Source organism: Malania oleifera, chromosome 1 (genome assembly GCF_029873635.1).
Source record: "Malania oleifera isolate guangnan ecotype guangnan chromosome 1, ASM2987363v1, whole genome shotgun sequence".
Classification (NCBI taxonomy): domain Eukaryota; kingdom Viridiplantae; phylum Streptophyta; class Magnoliopsida; order Santalales; family Ximeniaceae; genus Malania; species Malania oleifera.
This window is the reverse complement of record NC_080417.1, coordinates 101,452,334-101,471,733: the sequence shown is the minus strand read 5'-3', so window position 1 is coordinate 101,471,733 and position 19,400 is coordinate 101,452,334. Positions and strand designations below refer to the sequence as shown.

At 31.6% G+C, this 19,400-nt stretch overlaps 1 protein-coding gene across 4 annotated transcripts; it reads left to right on the top strand.

Moving 5' to 3' along the window:
- The first annotated feature begins 2,809 nt into the window (after positions 1–2,809).
- Positions 2,810–12,996, top strand: LOC131165424 (uncharacterized). 4 transcript variants are annotated; one of them, XM_058123254.1, is made up of 11 exons: positions 2,810–3,221; positions 4,435–4,555; positions 5,960–6,265; positions 8,170–8,253; positions 8,539–9,045; positions 9,490–9,625; positions 9,716–9,878; positions 10,079–10,207; positions 11,533–11,727; positions 12,103–12,225; positions 12,454–12,996. In XM_058123254.1, the coding sequence occupies exons 3-11, from the start codon at positions 5,983–5,985 to the stop codon at positions 12,565–12,567; spliced, it is 1,734 nt and encodes a 577-aa protein (XP_057979237.1). In that variant the 5' UTR covers positions 2,810–3,221; positions 4,435–4,555; positions 5,960–5,982; the 3' UTR covers positions 12,568–12,996. The 4 variants fall into 4 exon arrangements, with proteins under 4 accessions (XP_057979237.1, XP_057979218.1, XP_057979228.1 ...); XM_058123235.1 differs by having other exon boundaries at positions 5,868–6,265; XM_058123245.1 differs by having other exon boundaries at positions 2,810–3,252; positions 5,868–6,265.
- Positions 12,997–19,400: the final 6,404 nt, after the last annotated feature.

Sequence of the window (19,400 nt, the reverse complement as noted above, 5' to 3'; positions counted from 1 at the left end):
TGTCATTTTATTAAGTAGTACATGCAGACATGCGCATGCCCATGGTTCCTATGCATTGCTTGTGCTACCATACACAAAATTTTTTATTATTTTATTATTTATTTTAAATATATTTTTAATTAATTACTTTTTTAAAAAATTATTTTACCAAAATATAGGAAAAATATGCATGAAGTCCAAGAAAAATATTCAAAATTTTTAGAAAAATCTAGAAATTCCAAAAAAAGAAAGCAGAAAATGAGAAAAATATTAAAGTCATGGGTTTTTCTTGATTTTTGTGTTCAAAACTCAAATCTTTCACTAGATCACTTTTAATCATTTTGGACCATTTTGAATTATCTGTAATAGTCAAAATGACAAAAAAAAAAAAAAAAAGAGAGAAATGATTTTTGGCTCAATGTTGGTGTGAAATTTGAAACTTTTCAAAATTGCCTATAATGGTCAAAAGTGACAAAAAAAAAAAGAAAAGAAATGTAGAAAATCGGTAGGGAAAGAAATAATATTTTATTTCGATTTTTGTATATAAAATCAGAAACTTTCTAGGACCATTTAGGATAGTATCATGGGGGTAGAATAGATGCTTTTAAGTATGAATTAAATAGAGAAAGAGGGAGAAACAGAAAAGACGTGATTAATGATGACTTTGTTGATGGTGGTCTTTTCAAGCATTCAAACTTGAAAATCTTTAACTCATTTTTAGGATCTTAGGCAATATTTGAAAGTACAAATTTTATGATTTGAATTTATATTTATATAAAATTAAAGAAAATTTAGTATTATTTATGGTAGATTTTTCTAATTAAATGTACACAAAACCAAATTAAATGTCCAAATCTCATGCTCACGAATATAAGATTAGAGTTTGAACATTTATCTTGAATTTGTGTGGATTTAAATACATTGTAACATTCAAAATTTTATTAAATGCAAAAAAAGTGATTCAAATTTTGGTTGGTTCGAAAAAAAAAAAAATTGTTGGTGCAAAATTTGATTTTATGATTTCTTAGGTTAAAATTGATTATGCAATTTGTAATAATAAATATAACAAATTTTAATTTAATTACACGATTTATTTTATAAATCATTATAATTATTAATTATATTTATTTTTTTGGTTTTTATTGATGGTTTAAATATATTATTTGTTACTATAAAATTAATGCAATAACAACTGCAACTTGATAAGGTCATGTAAGGAATGATTTTTATATGTAGGATTTAGAATCCACTAATTATAAAAATATTATATTAACACTTGGACCCATACAAGTTAGAGGTATGATTTGATATGGGTCATAATGATATAGGTCTCCCGAGCACTTCAGTGGGCCCAAACATTATTATATAATCTTCTACTCGGTGAGTTCTAAATTTTATATGAAGAAAACGTTTCCTACAAATCTTTCTAGCGTATGAGATAAATTTTTATACAGTATAAGAGAATTTTTTCTATTGTAATTTAGTCAAAATTGATTAGAGCTAAATATAGATTTTGTCAAAAAAGGTAGAACACTTAAACATGTGCCTTAATCTTTGGAAAATATTACTAACTTGTCGACTCATAAATTCGAATAAGTACTCTTTGTTAGAAGACAATATTAATGAAATTATTGCATACACTGTTAGCTATTAAATTATGTTTAATTTTCTTGTGGTTGACAAATGATAAGAGGGGGACACCCATTAAACTAAAATTAATTTCATTTTACTAGATAGTGGGGGCATAACAAATGCTCTTAAAGAGAAGAGAAAGATTTGCAAGAGATATTCTCTTGATATAAAATTTGAAATCAAAAAATAATATGTCATGTTTATATTTAAATCCATATAAGTATAATGTGCCTTAATCTTTGGGAAATATTACTAACTTGTCGACTCATAAATTGATTTTGGGTTGAGTAAATAAGTTAAGTAAAATTTTTAAAAATTCACTTGCAAATACATAGTTAATTTTCATCGTTCAAAAGTATAGCAAATCAAATAATTGAAATCTTAGGAGGCCATTAGTATTGTTGTCAAAAATTATGAAAATGAAACTACAACAAAAATTAAAAATTAGAAATAAAAACCTTAGAAACTTGTATAATAAATATTTCCAAGATTAATAGAAATTAAAATTTTGAGCAAATAAATAGTTAAAATTATAACTAAAATAATGAAATAAAAAACTAAAAATTTAAATTTTACTTTAATTATTTTATTTCAAACTCACCTTTTTAGTATTACAAGAATTATTTTGTTGTAGTAAAAATATTTTAAAATTTTTTAGAAGAATATTTTTATTTTATTCATATTTTAAATTCTTATGATTATTTTATTTTAATTTTAATAGTAAATTATGTACGAAATGGATGATTTATCCTATAAAACTTAATTCTTGAATTTGGTCATGAAAATACTATTGCTATAGATTGTCAAAATAATTTAAAATCATAAAATTTGATTTCAAAATAGTTAATAATTAATAATAAACAAAAAAAAAACTAGCAACATAAAAAAAGCAAACCGTTATTATATATTTTTTCGTTGTACAACAACGAAACAAAAAATAAAAAGGTAAAAATAATGCCGCTTAACAAACAAATAATATTAATAACATTAATATATAAAAATGTTTTATCTAATTTTATTTGAAAACCTAATTCTAAATTCCAAAATCACTCTCACAAAACTTCTATTTGTTTGCAAATGATTTGAGAAATTAATGTTAGCTGCGGTTTGGGTATTAATTGAGGCGGAAATTAGCAGAGTCAAATTAAAACCAATCAGCAATCCGCGTTCGGTATCATCAGTTGGGAGGGAGCTTTGACGGATGCTGACGTGGCCAACCGACAACAGGAGAGAGAGAGAGAGAGAGAGAGAGAGTCTTCCTGCGTGTTTGTGCCAGCGAAATTTCGGACAGGAGGACTGAACAATAGGGAAGGAAAAAATGGGGAAATGCAAAGAAAAGAGATGAAAAGGAAATGGAGGCTCTGTAATTTGTTTATTTATTTATCTATCTAACAATTTGGGAAGCTTTCCCTCTTCATCTTCTTCTAGCGTTTATAAGGGGGTCTGCTGGTATTGCTTTCGGATCCGACGTCGTCCTCGTCGTCGGACCCTCCTTTTTCTCTCTCCCTCTCTCTTTTTCTCTCTCTCTCTCTCTAGATTCAACAGCTCTCGTTCTGGTAGTTGTTGCAGAGAGGGGGGAGGGGGACGAATCTCCATTTCTCTGTCTTCAGGTCTCTCTCTCTCTCTCTCTCTCTCTCTCTGGTATGGATATGCATTCGTATATGTGCGTGCGTTTCTGTGCTCATTGCATTAATTCTCTGGTTTTCGTGTAATGTGTTCTTTTTAAGTTGTCATTTTTGCGATGACATTCTTCCTCGTTTCAATCGCATTTGATTTGGGGGCGGGGGGTGTTGTCGCGGAATTTCTATCTCTAATGTTTTGAATTTGCTACACGTCTGATTTTCTAATACAGCAATTGTTTTCTCCTCCTGTCCTACCCTTCAATTCTGGTATCGTTTTCCTTTTATGCGATATCAATTTATTTTTCCTTTAATTGCTGTTTCGGATTTTCATTTCTGAATTGCTTTTTTTTTTTTTTACTTGTTTTCTGATTCACTCATATTCCATAACAATTTAGTTTGTCTGGATTGCGCAATTTGTATTTTCTCAATTTTGATAAAACTTAATAATTCTTCCTTATTTGAGATGGTGCGGGGTTAAAATTTCTTTTGTTTTTTTGCTCAATTATTTCCCCGTTCCATTTTAATAATATTTTTTTAGTAGTTCGTTCATTCTTTGTTGACGATTCGCTTTCGTCTATTCTGCACTCGCTTTGATTCTTTCATTTGCATTTTTATCCTTTCTATATCGACTAAATTAAAATTTCTTTTGTATATTAATTTATTTGTTATCGTTCCTCTTGCTCTTGGGATTTGTCTTCTTTTAGCTTGTTGGATGGTCCCTACCATAATGTCTCTTTTTCTCTTCCATTCGACCGTCCCGTGCTGCTACTATTTGTTCCTTGAAACTGAAAATGTTGACTTCTTGGAAATTGCGCGCAAGACCTCTTGGGACTGAAACTATGGAATTTCTCTGAGACTCTACTGAAGACTTCTCTCTTTTTCTCTATCTGTCTGTCTCTCTCTCTCTCTCTGTAGTGGTTTGGATTTCTTTAGTGGGAATATTATATATCTTTCACTTCCATCGGGAACTCCATTTCCATTACACCTTTCTTTTATCTTTTCACCATTGGGCTGTTCGAGATTTTTTGCTCCATTATTTTAAAAATTTAAGTAATTTCACGGTTGATTTTGAGCGGGGGACTTTCTTTTTGAATTTGAATTTGTTCTATGCAAATAATTTTTCATGGTTCTGGGTTTATATAAATTGGAAATCTTATTTTGATAATGGCTCATTTATTAGGTTTATGGCTGTTCATTTCAGGTTTTAATGAAGAGTGAAATGCATTAAGAGATCTGGGAATTGAAGTTTTGAAGTAACATAACTGATCTGTTCATGGTTCTCATTGTCTCATTCTGTTCCCTGATTCCAGCAATTCCCTGTGGTATGCACTTTCCAAATTCCAATTGAGCTATCTGGGATATCGGAAAACGTGTTGTCCCAAATGACACTAATGGTTTTGAATTTTACATTTTATTTTATTGTGAAGTTTGCAGTGTTAATGATTGTGTACATCAATTCTGTATTACTGATCTATGGAGCAGATCTTAACTTTTGATGAACAAAGATCCATTGTTTTCTTAATAATAGTTCATAAGATTTTTTTGTCTTCATCATTAAAAAAGATAAAGTGCTTTTCTTTCGTGGCCCACCTATCGGCTATGGCATTCTTGAACTTACTTTTAGATGCAGTTGGAGCAGCCCACCCTCAACAAATTGTCAGTATTTAATTTGTTTTTCTTTGTGGGCTATCAGCTATGCTTTCCTTTCCACCAAAAGAAAAGAAAAAGCGCAGTGGCCCACAATTTAGTGAAGTAATTGATGTGTTTGTGTCTGTTTATTTTCTGTCTTTCTTTTGATTGAAGTTCTTTTTGATACTGCCCATTCATATTTTCAAAGTTGTAGTGATTCAGCAGGCTATCTAGGCTCTGGCCTTTCAATGGAAAACTAGTTCTCTCCAGGTTGTGCGTTATGAGCTGTCATTTGATGGGCCCATGTAGCATGCTAATAGCTCTCTTATAGCTCTTAAATGTTAATTCAACCGGGTTTCATTGCATTGGATTGATGCCATCCTGCTCAAAAAAATTTGGGAAAAAAAGTGACTTGGGAATGTAATGAAGCATGAATTTTTACAGTATATCTGTATTGAGTAATCATCTAGAATCTCCATGTTCAAACTTCTAGTCTGATGCTTGAATTTCATCTTTCCATCTGTTGAGCTGTCATTTGATGGGCCCATGTAGCATGCTAATAGCTCTCTTATAGCTCTAAGTGTTAATTCAGCCGGGTTTCATTGCATTGGATTGATGCCATCCTGCTCAAAAAAATTTGGGAAAAAAAGTGACTGGGAATGTATTGAAGCATGAATTTTTACAGTATATCTGTATTGAGTAATCATCTAGAATCTCCATGTTCAAACTTCTAGTCTGATGCTTGAATTTCATCTTTCCATCTGTCTGATAGTTTCTGTTTAGTTATTGCCAGTTAATGTCAACTGATTATTCATGCATTTAAGGAGATATTATGTTGATTATTTACTAAGACTTTCTATTCATTGGATTAGAATTTTAACCTCTTTATCCTTGAAACTACCTTAAGAACTGAGGCAATCAGCTGTATCCTTCTTTTGGAGTCTGTTGAATGAAAACTTTTCTATTCTTAATCCCTTTTCTTATCTATGATTTAATGTGTGGCAGGTAACTCATTTTCTTAGAATATATAGCTTTCTTGGAAGTTCTTTTTTGTGGGGCTGGCATCTCTTATGAAGGCAATATTTATTGTTTCATAGATTTGCACAACTAAATAGTCATAATGGGTGGTTGCGTGTCAACACAATCAAAAAAAATTAAATCACGGACGAAATACCATCACCATTTGAGAAAATTCCGTGGAAAAATAGCTGGTTTTGCCACTGATGGAACCAAGAAGAAGAATGGTGATGCTGGAACTCGTGTAACAGATTTTGCTCTTAGTGAGTTTCTTCATTTGGACTTTGAGAAGGGTGCAACAACCACTTGCCGAAAGTCTCAGGTTTCCAATTCTACCTTTCATCTCACCCAGCTGCAATGGCTCCGCAGTCAACTAGATGCTAATGGTATATTCTTCCCCTTTCACATTTCTATTCTCTCTCGTAAATGACATTGTTTGAGAAGTATACAAACTATAATATTTTTCCTGACCTGATAACTGATCATAATGTGTTATTATACCATTTGGGATGCTTGAACAGAAACTGTTTTTAAGAAATAAAAAAGAGAAGACAGAAGGGCGGCAAGCTCCTTTTTTTTATTATTATTTTATTTTATTTTATTCTATTTTTTGGGATAAATAGAGGAGGAGTCCAGGGAATGCTGAAGTTAACCCACTCATATGCAAGACGGAGCACCACTAGGTCATCTCATATCCTCAAGTGCGCAAGCATAACAGAAGATTTTCTTAACTGCCCTTGTTTAAATGAGATATGTCTTGATATGGTGGTAATCCATATTTGGTTGCACGTGCATGTGTTTGTAGGCATATAGGTGAAGCCGCATTCATCCCAGTTCAGGCAGTTACCCCCATTGATGAGAGAAATATTTACTAAACAAATTTATCATGACAATTTTTTGTAAATTTTCAAATTTGTCCCCCGCTAAAATATTTATTGTGGCACCATTCAAATAGCTTAAAATGTTATACTTTTTTAAGGAATTTTAAGATGTTCAAAATTTGAAGTGACATTTAGATAAGCCTTTGGAGAAATGCAAAGAGATAATTGGAGAAAGAATAGTTTAAAAAAAATAAAAAATTTGTAAATTTGACTGTATATGGTCACATGATGATTGCTCAATCCAATATATTAAAAGAGATGTTAATATTCAAAGATATTTAAGTGGAGTTGATTATTGAACAGCTCCTAAAATGAAAATTTGTCTAGGATAATTGTGAGATATATTTAATTAGCTGCTTTGAAACTTTTGTGGTGAAGTTTATTTAAGTTTTATCTTATTTTTTTGAGTTTTTTTTGTTGTGAAAATAATTAATAAATTTACCTGTTGATTGAAAATATTGTTGTAAACTATTTTTATCCTAAATTTTTTTTATTTGATTATTCAAGTATTATGGCTAAATTATTTATATGATAATTTAATAATAACAATTCAGGAATTTAATATTAAAAAAGCTTCAGGTGCAAATTTGTCCCCATTGGTGAAAGGTCCTAACTTGACCACTAGCTTGACCACTAGGTGGGCTGGTCCTTTTTTTTCGCCCCAAAGATTCTCTTTTCCTGTTTGGTTAGTTGGTTGAACTGAATTATCTGCTCCATGGTACCAATACAGAATACAATTGTTACAATTCAAAATTGCTTTATTGCCAATATAATGCTGAAGGCAGACGTCCTTCTTTTTTTTCTTTTTTTTTTCTATTTTCTATTTTTAGTGTTTTAGTGTTTAGTCCCCCCACCTGCTGCCCACCCTGTCCCCAAAAAAAATTGGCTGGATTTTGCTATGTTGTATTATTACAACCAACCTTTCATACTTCCAGGCTTTTCCCTGTTCGGCTAGATTTCTAATTTATAGCTGTTTCTTTGGGGTTTTATTTGCACTTTGATTCAATATTTTTTTTCCCTGGGTTTAATATTTATACACGTTCCACTGGCTAGCCATTTAGTGAATTTTAGAATGTGAGTTGAATCTATTGAACTTTGGGTCCTCAGCATGCATGATCATCTTGATTTTCATTTTGTAGGTGTTGACCATCCTTGACACCTCTTATAATTTACGCATTTCGGAATGTTACTTGTTCATTTTTTTTTTTAAGTTTTCAGTGACAAGTTCTGCATCTCCTACATAAGAACTAAAGAAGATGGACTTGGTTAATACTTAATTCTCATGCTAGCTGTATTGTGTTGTATATAAACTCTGAATCAGTTACCTTTATTTTGTCATTATCATAACCAGAAGATATGTTCTTATTGTTTTCGATGACTTGGTAATGATTTCATTTTATTTTTTGCAGTGATTTGCCAAGAGGAAGCATGGTTTGACTCAGTTAGTATTTTGGAGTCTGATTCAGATGAGGACTATAGCAGTGTGCATGGAGGTAATTAATATTAATTGTTCCTCCACTATAATACAGGGGTACTACTGTCTCACAATGCTCTCCTCATATTAGTAGTCCCTTTGGAACAAAATGTCAGTCACGTAGGCTTTCATATTTATTTTTTGTATGTTATTCTTGGTGGTTCAATTATATTTGGATTGTTTCCTAGACTGTCTGACATATTTAGTCTTAAAAATTTCAAACTGCTCTTGTTGTTGCTAGCTTGGATATAGGGTTTGCATTTTCTATCTGTATTGTGACTTGCTTTCTTTTTAACCCTTGCAGACTCTTTTCCTTCAGTTGGCAATGCAATTGGCAACATCTCAAGTGGCCAAGTGCTTCAATATGAAACTTCGTCATGCTTTGTGGATGGCAGGCATAAGTATGAAGAATACCATGAAAGTTATTTGAAAATAGATGGAGGTAAAGGCGATAAGTTTTTGAGCAAAGACGAGTTCAAGGAATCAAATGCGTATACACTGATAAGTTCTCAGGGTTATGAGCTTTCGCACTTGGGAAAGTTTGATGAAGCTTACCCGAAGAGAAAGAAAATGCTAGAAAAATCTCATGGAAGCTTTAATGGTCTAAAAGAGGACAGACATGATTCTGGAGAAAAAGCTCCTGAGATCAACCGGAAGTCCGGAATAAATCGGTTGGTTCCTTCTGTAAGTTTCAATGACAAGATTATAAATCCACCCAGCCCTGGTCCACAATCTCAAAGAAAGAAGTCAACAGTTATCAGGCTTTCTTTTAAGAGGAAATCCTGCGAGGGAGAAGAGACAACTGAATATTGTAAGTAAAAACCAATTAAATACTTGTGTTTTCTTGAAAGTTGAATTAGAGGAGTACAATAACAGCAGAAATATAATTATTATCATTATTTTTTGCCGGTAGAACACTTACAAAGTTCATACATTCTCTATTCCAGATTAATCTAATAGAGGTTTGTATCTGACCAGTGAAGTTGGAACAGTAATATCCTGTACTTGGTGGCTGGGTTTTGATTAATGGTCAAATGCATATCATCTGCTAAGTTAGAGTCAGCTTGTAAAATCCTTGTCGTCACATTGTACATGTGCAGATGATGAAATTTTGTTTGTTGGTTTCAAAACTGAATTTCTAATACAAAATGCCCTTATTTTGTGATTAAAAGTTGGTATGATGTTTGTCTTGATTATTTTCTTTGTGATTACAATTATTGTTTTCACCATAAAATAAAAACGGGCATTTCTGCAGGTACATCAAAAAAATTCTTGTATCGTCCCAGAGCAGGACTTCTAGTTCCATGTTGTACAGGTGAAAAGCCAACCCCAGGATGTTGGTCTGAGGTTGCGCCCTCAAATTTTAAGCTCCGCGGTGAGAACTATTTCAGGTATGTGTTTAACTTTTACCAATCATTGAAGCATGGGAATTTTATGCTTGCACAAGTAAAGATTCACTTGTCTGACAATCTACTATGCAGAGATAAGCGGAAATTCCCTGCTCCAAATCACAGTCCGTATACTCCAATTGGTATTGATCTATTTTTTTGCCAAAGAAAGATTCATCACATTGCCCAACACCTTGAGCTTCCTCATGTGAAAGCGGAAGGCAAGGTGCCTTCACTCCTTATTGTTAATATCCAGGTGTGTTCCCCTTCTCGTGTATTTAGTTTTCTTTTCTTTGTGTTTGGAAATGCTGGGGGCATTGGTGGAATCACAAAGTGCAACTTCAACGATATGCATAAAAACTCATGGGTCTTGAGCTTTTCCTTTTTATTTTTTATTTTTTCGCTTCGTTGTTGTTTGTTTTTTTTTTAAATCTCATTTTGTATGCCTTGTGGTAGATGCCTACTTATCCTGCTGCAATGTTCCTCGGTGATAGTGATGGGGAAGGGATGAGCCTTGTACTATATTTTAAAGTTTCCGAAAGTTTTGAGGAAGATATTTCGTCTAATTTCCAGGAAAACATCAAGGTAGATTTTTTTTGTTTTTTGACAATTTGAACCATGACCCTATATCTTGTCATTGCTTTTGAGTTAAACTTATTTCATGTGGGTAGTGTGTTCTCCATTGCGCTTCTCTTCTTGCTTTGCAAGCTGATTTGTATATTCACTGGATTAGTTCCTTATGAGGTTGTGTTATTATTTGTCTAACAGTATGTACTCTTAAAATAATGATCTATATGTATGCATTAATCTTATTTTATGCATTTGACTTATGGAATGATTACTTTCAATTTCCATCCACTACACTCTATAGCTAAATATTGCCTACAATGTGTGCTAAAGGGGTTGAAGACCAATGTTAGATAGTTTCATTAGGAGAGTCGAAATGGATCAATACAAAGAAGGGAACATATTAACTCTTCTTTACCACATTGGATTTGTTTGATTTAGATGACCATTGAAAAGCTAGACTGGAAAACTGTAATGCCATGGCAACCAATGCTAACCAGGAAGGGCCTCAAAATAGTGATCAAAGCAAAAGATTTTAGAAATCTTGATTGTCTAATATCATATAATAGAGAGGATTTTTGGAGTTTGTTCCAGGAGACTCTTTGTGACATTTTATATGTGGATTCAGGGGAGTTTGAGTATACCATGGAAATGGAATACAACATCATGTTCGAGAGCACCAGAGAAAACGACTGCCATCTAGTACTATAATGTTATCCATTTTGTGGCTGGTGCTGGAAAATATAATGGTGTGATTTAAATTCTAGGTAACATCTGCCTCAATATGCCCAGGGTGGTCTAACGTATAACATATAATCTTCACATTTGGGGTCCCATGCTAGGAAGAGCGTAGCATAAGCTTTAGTCAAGTCACGTATATTGATGATACAACCCCTTTATAAAGGGGATCTTTTTTATTTTGGCACAATTAAACTGTATGACCCTGATAGTGGGGTTATGGTCATTACAAATCTGTACTCCTTTTTTTCTGATTTAGGATGACAAACTCTAGGTTGAAAGTCATATTCATTGAATTTGGATCAGTTGTGGGTTTGCCAGATTTTCTCTCTCAACTGAAGAGAGGATTTCTTATTACCTAACTGCATATCTAAGGCCATAAGAATTCAACTTTTTCCAGGAAAAGGTGGTTGCAAAATCCTTTTGTCACGAATGCCAAGTGAAGCTAGAAACTGAGCAATTGTTTCCTAAAGCAAACACACACACACACCCCCATTGTTTTTTCATACGCTAGTGCTAGTGTTTTCATTTAATTTTTAATTTGTTTGATAATTTAGTATTGGCATAATATTTTGTTTGATTGGTAATTTTGGTTTATGTTCCAGAGGTTGGTTGAGGATGACATGGAAAAGGTTAAAGGGTTTGCAAAAGATTCCACAGTTCCTTTTAGAGAAAGGCTGAAGATCATGGCTGGGGTGGTTAATCCAGAGGATCTTCACTTGAGTTCTGCAGAAAGGAAGCTTTTACAAGCTTATAATGAAAAACCAGTCCTTTCACGCCCTCAACACAATTTCTATAGGGTAAAGTGTAATTTCCCAGTTTCTGCTCAGATATGGACAATCCTACTTACTGTGAAGGGGAAGAAATATGATGATGTTCTGCCTTATAATAATTGGACAAATTACCATTTAAGCATGCATTGTTACTGTTTGTTTGCTTCTTTCTAGTGGATTTGCCACTCCATATAAGTATCACAAACTATTTAGCTGCTGATAACAGTCTGAGGGATTCTTCACTCGATGTTTGTAATATTATGTTTCACAATGGCTAAAATTATTGTTAGCTAAGATACATTTGACATATTTCTGCCATTCAATATTATCCAATGGTTAGGTACTATCTGTCATGCTATATAGGATCAATTGTGATTTTGCCTGTTTTTTATCTTTATGCAGGGCCCAAATTACTTTGAGATCGACCTGGACATTCATCGCTTCAGCTTCATATCAAGAAAGGGACTTGAAGCATTTCGAGAGCGTTTGAAATATGGAATACTTGACCTTGGTTTAACAATTCAGGTACCGTGTTTATCATGTTACAATCACCAATTTGTCTGGGCTAGAATTTTTAATCTCACTCCAAAGAAAAAAAAAAGTGAAAAAAGAAAAGAAGACTAGAATGCTTAGGTATGGGCTCAGCATGACCACGAACATAGATTTTTTTCTTTTTTTTTCTTTTAACTTATCAAGAAACTGCACTTATTATCTTTTGAGTCATTTATCTTGTCTTCTCATTGCTACTCACAGGCACAGAAACCAGAAGAACTGCCAGAGCAAGTGCTGTGCTGTGTGAGGCTGAACAAGATTGATTTTGTTGATCATGGCCAAATACCCACAATCATGACTCCTGATGATGATTGATTTTTGGAAGGTGAGATGCACCGTCTGGCTGTTTTTAACAAATCAAAACCCCATGTGGCCGACGATCTCGATGCAACACCCCATGTAGTTGAAGATCGCGACATTCAGTTCGTTCAAATCATAATTCTTTTCATTTCCAGCCTTATGTAAATGAAACAAAAGAAAAAAATTATTTTGAATTTTCCATAGGGCAATTCTATTGCAGCATTAATAATTGTTAGGGCCACATGCTTAAGTGCACTGGGATGTGACCTCACCAATTGTTGATGCGGTCATAGGCCCACCCTTTTCGAAAAAATAATACTAACAAAATTGTTGCTGAATAATGATTTTGTAATAATAATTATGTTAATGTAATCACCTATATGCTTGATAAGAACATGTAATAAAATTGGATTCAAAAGCACAAGTTGGTGACTGAATTTGAAATTTTGTGTGAAATCAAAGTTTATATAGTTTTGAGTGTGAAATTAAAATTTAAGTAATTTCAAATGCTTTATGAGCTCAAGTTAATGGCCATTGATTTTACTGGAAGGACACTTACATAAATTTTGACAAGGGGCAGGAAATTTGTTTGGAATGGGGCAGAGACACATCGGCCTTTTCATTTATCTTCCAGGAAGAGAACTTTGAACATAACATTAGCTTCCTGATCTATCTTTGAAAAAAGGTAGGTTTGTGTTAAGAATTTTGTAGGCTAGGAAATACTCCACTTCTTAATATGTAAAAATGGGAAGCAATGACATTTCACTTACATAACACCCATACTTTACATGTTTAAGACTTTCATATGTAATAAATAAACTTCATTTAAAATGATTGTGCCATTTTATTCGTATCAGTATTGAGATATCATGTGTCAAAAATTTAAATGCATGGAGCGTTGGTTTAATCAGAAAGGACACTTGTTAAAACATAAATGAAATATTTAAAAGAATATATGAATAATTTTTAAAATAAAAATTTATAAAATGGCACACATTTAACATTAAATATGTTTGACCATCTAAATTACTCAAATAACTATAGAAATTTATAAATTTGTAAAACTAGATTACATGGTGTATACCAAACTTGTTATATTAAAATTTTAACCAAGCACAAGATTGAGTCGAGCTCAAATTGAGCTTGAATATACTTACTCGAACTTGTTCATTATGTAAATGAATGAGCTCATGGGCCTTAATCGAGTTGAATTACGAAGATACTCACCAATAGTTTAGTTCTTTTGGACCCTTTGGCCATGACTTCTTCAAAAAAAGATGCAATGGAACTCTATTAATTAGCACTACTTTAGGGTTTCTTTGCCCTCATCAATCACTAGAATTTATTGAGACTAATTCAACCTTATTACATGAGGCCATAAATGAATCTAATTCAAGCATATGAAATAAACCCAACCAAACTTACATTCAAGCCGCTATAAATAAGTATGTAGTGGCATGGTATTTTTTGGCGCGCCTCCCTATCTAAATTACCAGTTGCATGCATTACCCCACCTCTTGATTTTATAATTGGATCACATCTCCAATTGAGTTTTATCCTTGATTGGAGATCTTCACCATATGCGTCGGGAGTTCGGTTTTTAGAATTCAAATTTAAGTTTGTATGTATTTGGACAAAATGAAATATCAAATTATATTAAAGTTTGTCTAAATCTATTTCAATTATAGTCTAAAACAACGTCATTGTAAACTAGGAAATCCTCTTTGTAATGTATAAAAATGAGAGACAATGATATTTCACTGCCAAAGTAGACAGATATCATGTGCAAGTTAGCTCATGTGCTATGCACAGTTACACAACATTCATACTTTGCATGTTTAAAGTTTTAATACGTAATAAAAAAACTTCATTTAAAACAAATCTATCATTTAATACATATTAGTATTGTGATATCATTTAAATATACAAAACATTGGTTTTATACATTAGTATATATCTTTTTTGGTCAATTGAAAGCTCATGCTATACCCTAAGTTGCAAGACAAAAGGTAACCATCTCCCATCCCATATTTTTTTCTCACCCCTCATAAGATTTGAACTTGAAAAGTTTAACATGAAAGCTCCCAAATTTTCTTCTGGCACTGATCAGATGATCCAAAACTTATGTTGTCCTTTCTATTACTTTGTTATTAATTAGTATTAAACCATAAAATGAAAATTTTAAGATAATACGTGAATAATTTTTAAAATAAGAACTTATAATATGGCACACATTTAACATCACACACATTTAACTGTATAAATTACTTATAACTACAAAAATTTATAAATTTGTGAATTTAAATAATGTATAGTATTTGTGCACACGTAGTGTATGCTGAACGACTAGTTAGCTGTGCTGAAGTATTGGAGCAAAAAGAATATATGGTTTACCCAATATTCTAGTCCATAAGTTTGTAGGTATTCTAGGATTAATGTAAATGTTCAAAATAATAAAAGAAATTATTAGTTTAGACATTCTAACCACGTTACAATTTGAGCAACCAATTACATGCTTAAATTTCTAATGCTTTTGCATAAAAATTTAAGAATATATTTGATTGTCTAAAATGTAACGTAATTAAATAGAAGAACTTAATAATCTCTCGAAGATCAAATCACAACAAATTAACATACCAATACGACATTGTCGAACACATGACAAAGCAACAAGATATTTCTGTGTTTGGTGTACCTAATAAAAAATAGATTGACATTAACATGGAGTCTAGGTAAAATAAATGTGTTCTTCCATAAGACAACAATCATGTATTATAATATGATTAGACCCAATATTTTTTCATTGGACAATATCAAATTTTAAGACTTGCAAATAAGTCGAACCGAGCACACGTTCAAAATTGAGTCATGCTCAAATTGAGCTTGAATATACTTACTTGAATTTGTTTATTATGCAAATAAATCAACTTTTTAAGTTCACTAAAGTTTATTGGGACTAATTCAACCTTATTAAATGAGGTCATAAGTCAATCTAATTTAGGCATATAAAATTAACCAAAACTTACAATTATGTTTTTAACGAGTTAAAATAAATTAAATTTATTTATGTTCGAAATCAGACAACGAAATTAAAATTTTTGTAAGAACTTTTTTCTAATGAAGTTTCATAATTACTTATGAACAAATTTGTAATCATTCTTTAATTTTAAATTTCAAAAAGAAAATATTCGACAGAAAGAGTTAGAGGACAGCGATGTCAAAATGAAAAAGAAACATAAAAGCAGGGGTGAAAAGGGAAATAGGATTAGGGTTTCTACGAGGAACCGAGTATAAAATGAAGAGGGTTGAGGAGGGAGAAGAAACAGCAGCGCCTGAGGCCGAGCGCTTTCCCCCGTGAAGGAAGGGGTGGCGTGGTATTCCACGGGAGAGGTTCAAAATCGTGGCGCACGATTCTCATGTCGTGCGATAGGCGCACATTAGCATATTGGGACTCCATGGCCGCTTTGCTGCTCTGATTTGCAGCCTTAGCGAGAGGATTTGCCCTACATCTCTCTCTCTTTCTCTCTCTCGCTCTTTCTCTCATGTGAATTTGTTTTCATTTTATGATTACTTATGAGTAATTTTCTCCACTCCTCCTGTGTTTTCACCACTTTTGATTGGGGATTCAGAACTTTTCGTGATGTTTATCATAGATCCAAGATTGTGAAGTGGTTTTGAAGTTTGTGAAAAATGTCTTTAATTTTTGGAAGACGAAATTCACGATTTCCCCAAGCTAAAAAATTTATCTAAATCGTTTTATTTATTTATTTTTTGGGGTGGATCTGAAAGCACTCGGCTATTTGGTATTTTTATTTTTATTTATTTTTAAGAAAAAAGTGGTAACAACACGTTTAATTAATTTAATGAAAATTATAAACTTGAAATATAATTAAAATAAAAATACTCATTAAATTTTTAAATTTTGAAAAAAAATCATAAGTCATTCAAAAATTATTTTGCCTAATTTTGAATAATAATGTACAATAAACTTCTTTGTATTTCTAAAACTTGAGTTTAAGCTATGATAATAATTAGTTTTTATTACAATGTTTTTAAGTTTGTATTTATTTTTCCCGTATTTTCTTATTTTAGTAATAATATATATTTTTTAATTGAAGGGTCAAAAATAAAATATTATCTTTATTTTATTTTAATTTTAAAAACATTAATTAGACATAATTTTTAATTTTTAATTTTTAATTCTATTTATTAGGTTTTTATTTTTATTTAAAAATTTTTTATGATAGTATCAAAAGCCTTTTTAAATTTAATACAAAAAAAATTTACTCATGTTTTTAGCTATATGGTCATGTACGTGTCGCGTCTTTCTTTTAGAGACCCAAATAAAGATTTTTTATTTTTAATTTAATAAGACTTAATCTCGTTTTGATTTGATGATAACAAATCAAGGTTACTTGACCTGTTTGTTTAAATTAAGTTTAAGGATTTAACTGATTTTATGAAATCAAACGAGTTTGCTTGAATGGTATTTACGTTTAAAGTTATGAGCCAAAATGGATATAAAGTGTCAAGTCATGAGAGACGTGAAATTCATTAAAAAAGTGATTAAAGCTCAAAAAAATATTGCAAGTTTCACAGCATGAAGACTTAGGAACTTAGATAGATTTATCGTGTCAAAGTCTCATGCAAGTACTTCAAATTTCAATATTGATGACTGAAACTCTTATGATATATCATGGACTTAGAGACCTAGTTTTATACATGTAAAATATTTTCTTAAGTCCAAATTAAAATTTCCAAGTTATGAATTTAAGTTTGAAATCAAAACATTGAAAAACAAAATGTGACTAAATAGTCAGGCGACTGAAGTGCTACTGACTTTGAAATTGAGCAAATAGAATAGGAACATACGACTGATCTAGTATTGACTTTCAGAATGCGCTATTTTTAAAAGAGTACAAATGACTAAACCTATGGCACAGTCAATTGATGTTTATGTTTAAACTATTAACAATGCTGATATTGTTTCCAAAATTTGCATGATTGGTTTTCAAATTCAAAGAAAACTTGAGGGAAACTTTTTGAAACCCTAGTGCACTATATATACATATTATTCTCGCACATTAGGGTACGACACGACACACATAGAATTCAAAAAATTGGGTTACATTGTTGAAATACTTTTTTGAAGGGGCTACTATGTTCTTGTTGAAATACTCACGAAAATCTGATCTGTTCTTCTGAAACTCACACTCTCTAATTAGATTTCTAGTGATATACTTTCGAGCTTCAACTTCTTTATTGATTCATTTGAAGTATTGTGATTCTAACGTGTACTAATCTACTCTTTTGAGGAGTATTCTTTTGTACAAACAATCTTACTTTGTTTGTATTCTCCTTGACGATTCAGGGATTTTGAATCGTTGCCTAGCGAGAGGATTGTTCTTGTTAAAAAGGCGAACTCCACCTTGAATGGAGAGAGGCTTACTTCACCTGGTAATAAAGTGGAAAGGAAATCCTCAAAGCGGGTTGCTTAAGGTAAGGACGTAACCTGTGGCCGAACCTTGTAAAAAATCCGGTGTTAAGCTCTTCTTCCCTATATGTATGCTTTAATCTCATTAAGAACTTGCTAAATATTGGATTTTGCTGAATGTTGGTTTGGTTGTGATTGAATATATATTAGTTGTATGGTTGAGTTGTTAAACTGAAAATTCAGACAAGCATAAGACTTTGAATTCTTGAGTGAATAAGTTGAGGTAAAGTATTTGTAATTGATTATCTGATTGAAGCTTAAGTACTCAAATAAAAACAAATTGCTTTACTAAAATTATGTTCTTTTTTAAAAAATATTATTCATTGCTGAAAATTTGATTTTGATATTGATTATACTATTGAAGCATAAATTGCAAGATATTCAGGTTAGGTTGAATCACTGAATTTGTTTCTTGAATATATCATTGAGAATTTCTAAAAATCAAACTCTGACAAATTAATTGACTGAATTACTTGAAGTTTGATTTTGTATTATAAGTTTAGATTTCATATTCAAATTCATATTCATATCTAGGACTCCCAATTGGTATAGTACGGTCGTTGTTGAGATATATTGATAGTGTGATTGTGTAAGTTTAAAATATCTAAGGGTTAAAGTAAATAGAAAATTTGCAAATAAATTTTAAACAACCCAATTCACCCTCCTCTTGGGAATACATCCTAATTTCAGTATTTTTTTCTTATATTTTCTTATTTTAGTAATAATATATTTTTTTAATTGAAGGGTCAAAAATAAAATATTGTCTTTATTTAATTTTAAAAACATTAATTAGAGATAATTTTTAACTTTTAATTCTGTTTTTTAGGTTTTAATTTTTATTTTAAAAATTTTTACGATAATATCGAAAGCCTTTTTAATTTTTGTTCTAGACTGAAAAAAAAAAAAAAATTACTCATGTTTTTTGCACTATCGTCATATACATGTTGGGTCTTTCTTTTAGAGGTCCTAATAAAGTTTTTTTTTAAAATTTTATTTTTATTTTAATTAAAATTGTTTAAAGAAAATTGAGATGAAACTTTATTTTTCAAATTGATCCGTTTCAAAAAACGCTGGTCCATAATCTAAGCGAGTCTCTCATCGGTTGGCGCATGGTAGTTATAAAAAAAAAAAAAAGGCTATTCCAAGTAGCATTTTTTGCTTGCTTAAATCTTGTCTTCCTCCTCCCTCTTTGTCTGCAATTCACAGAAGCTAAGAGAGCCAAGGATGCTGACGTAGGAGTACTTGCAAGTCATTTTTGCAAGTAAACATTGTGGTTCGGATTGTACCATTTGAATGTTCTACCACAAGGTACAAGTGAACATTGGGCAAGGAGTATATAAGAAACGGAAACGAG

Excerpts from the sequence above, each read along its gene's own strand:
- LOC131165424 (XM_058123254.1), top strand. The coding sequence starts at position 5,983 with ATGGGTGGTTGCGTGTCAACACAATCAAAAAAAATTAAATCACGGACG. Across the intron at positions 9,046-9,489 it reads AGAAGAGACAACTGAATATT|GTACATCAAAAAAATTCTTG; the intron begins GTAAGTAAAAAC and ends GCATTTCTGCAG. Across the intron at positions 10,208-11,532 it reads ATTTCCAGGAAAACATCAAG|AGGTTGGTTGAGGATGACAT; the intron begins GTAGATTTTTTT and ends TTTATGTTCCAG.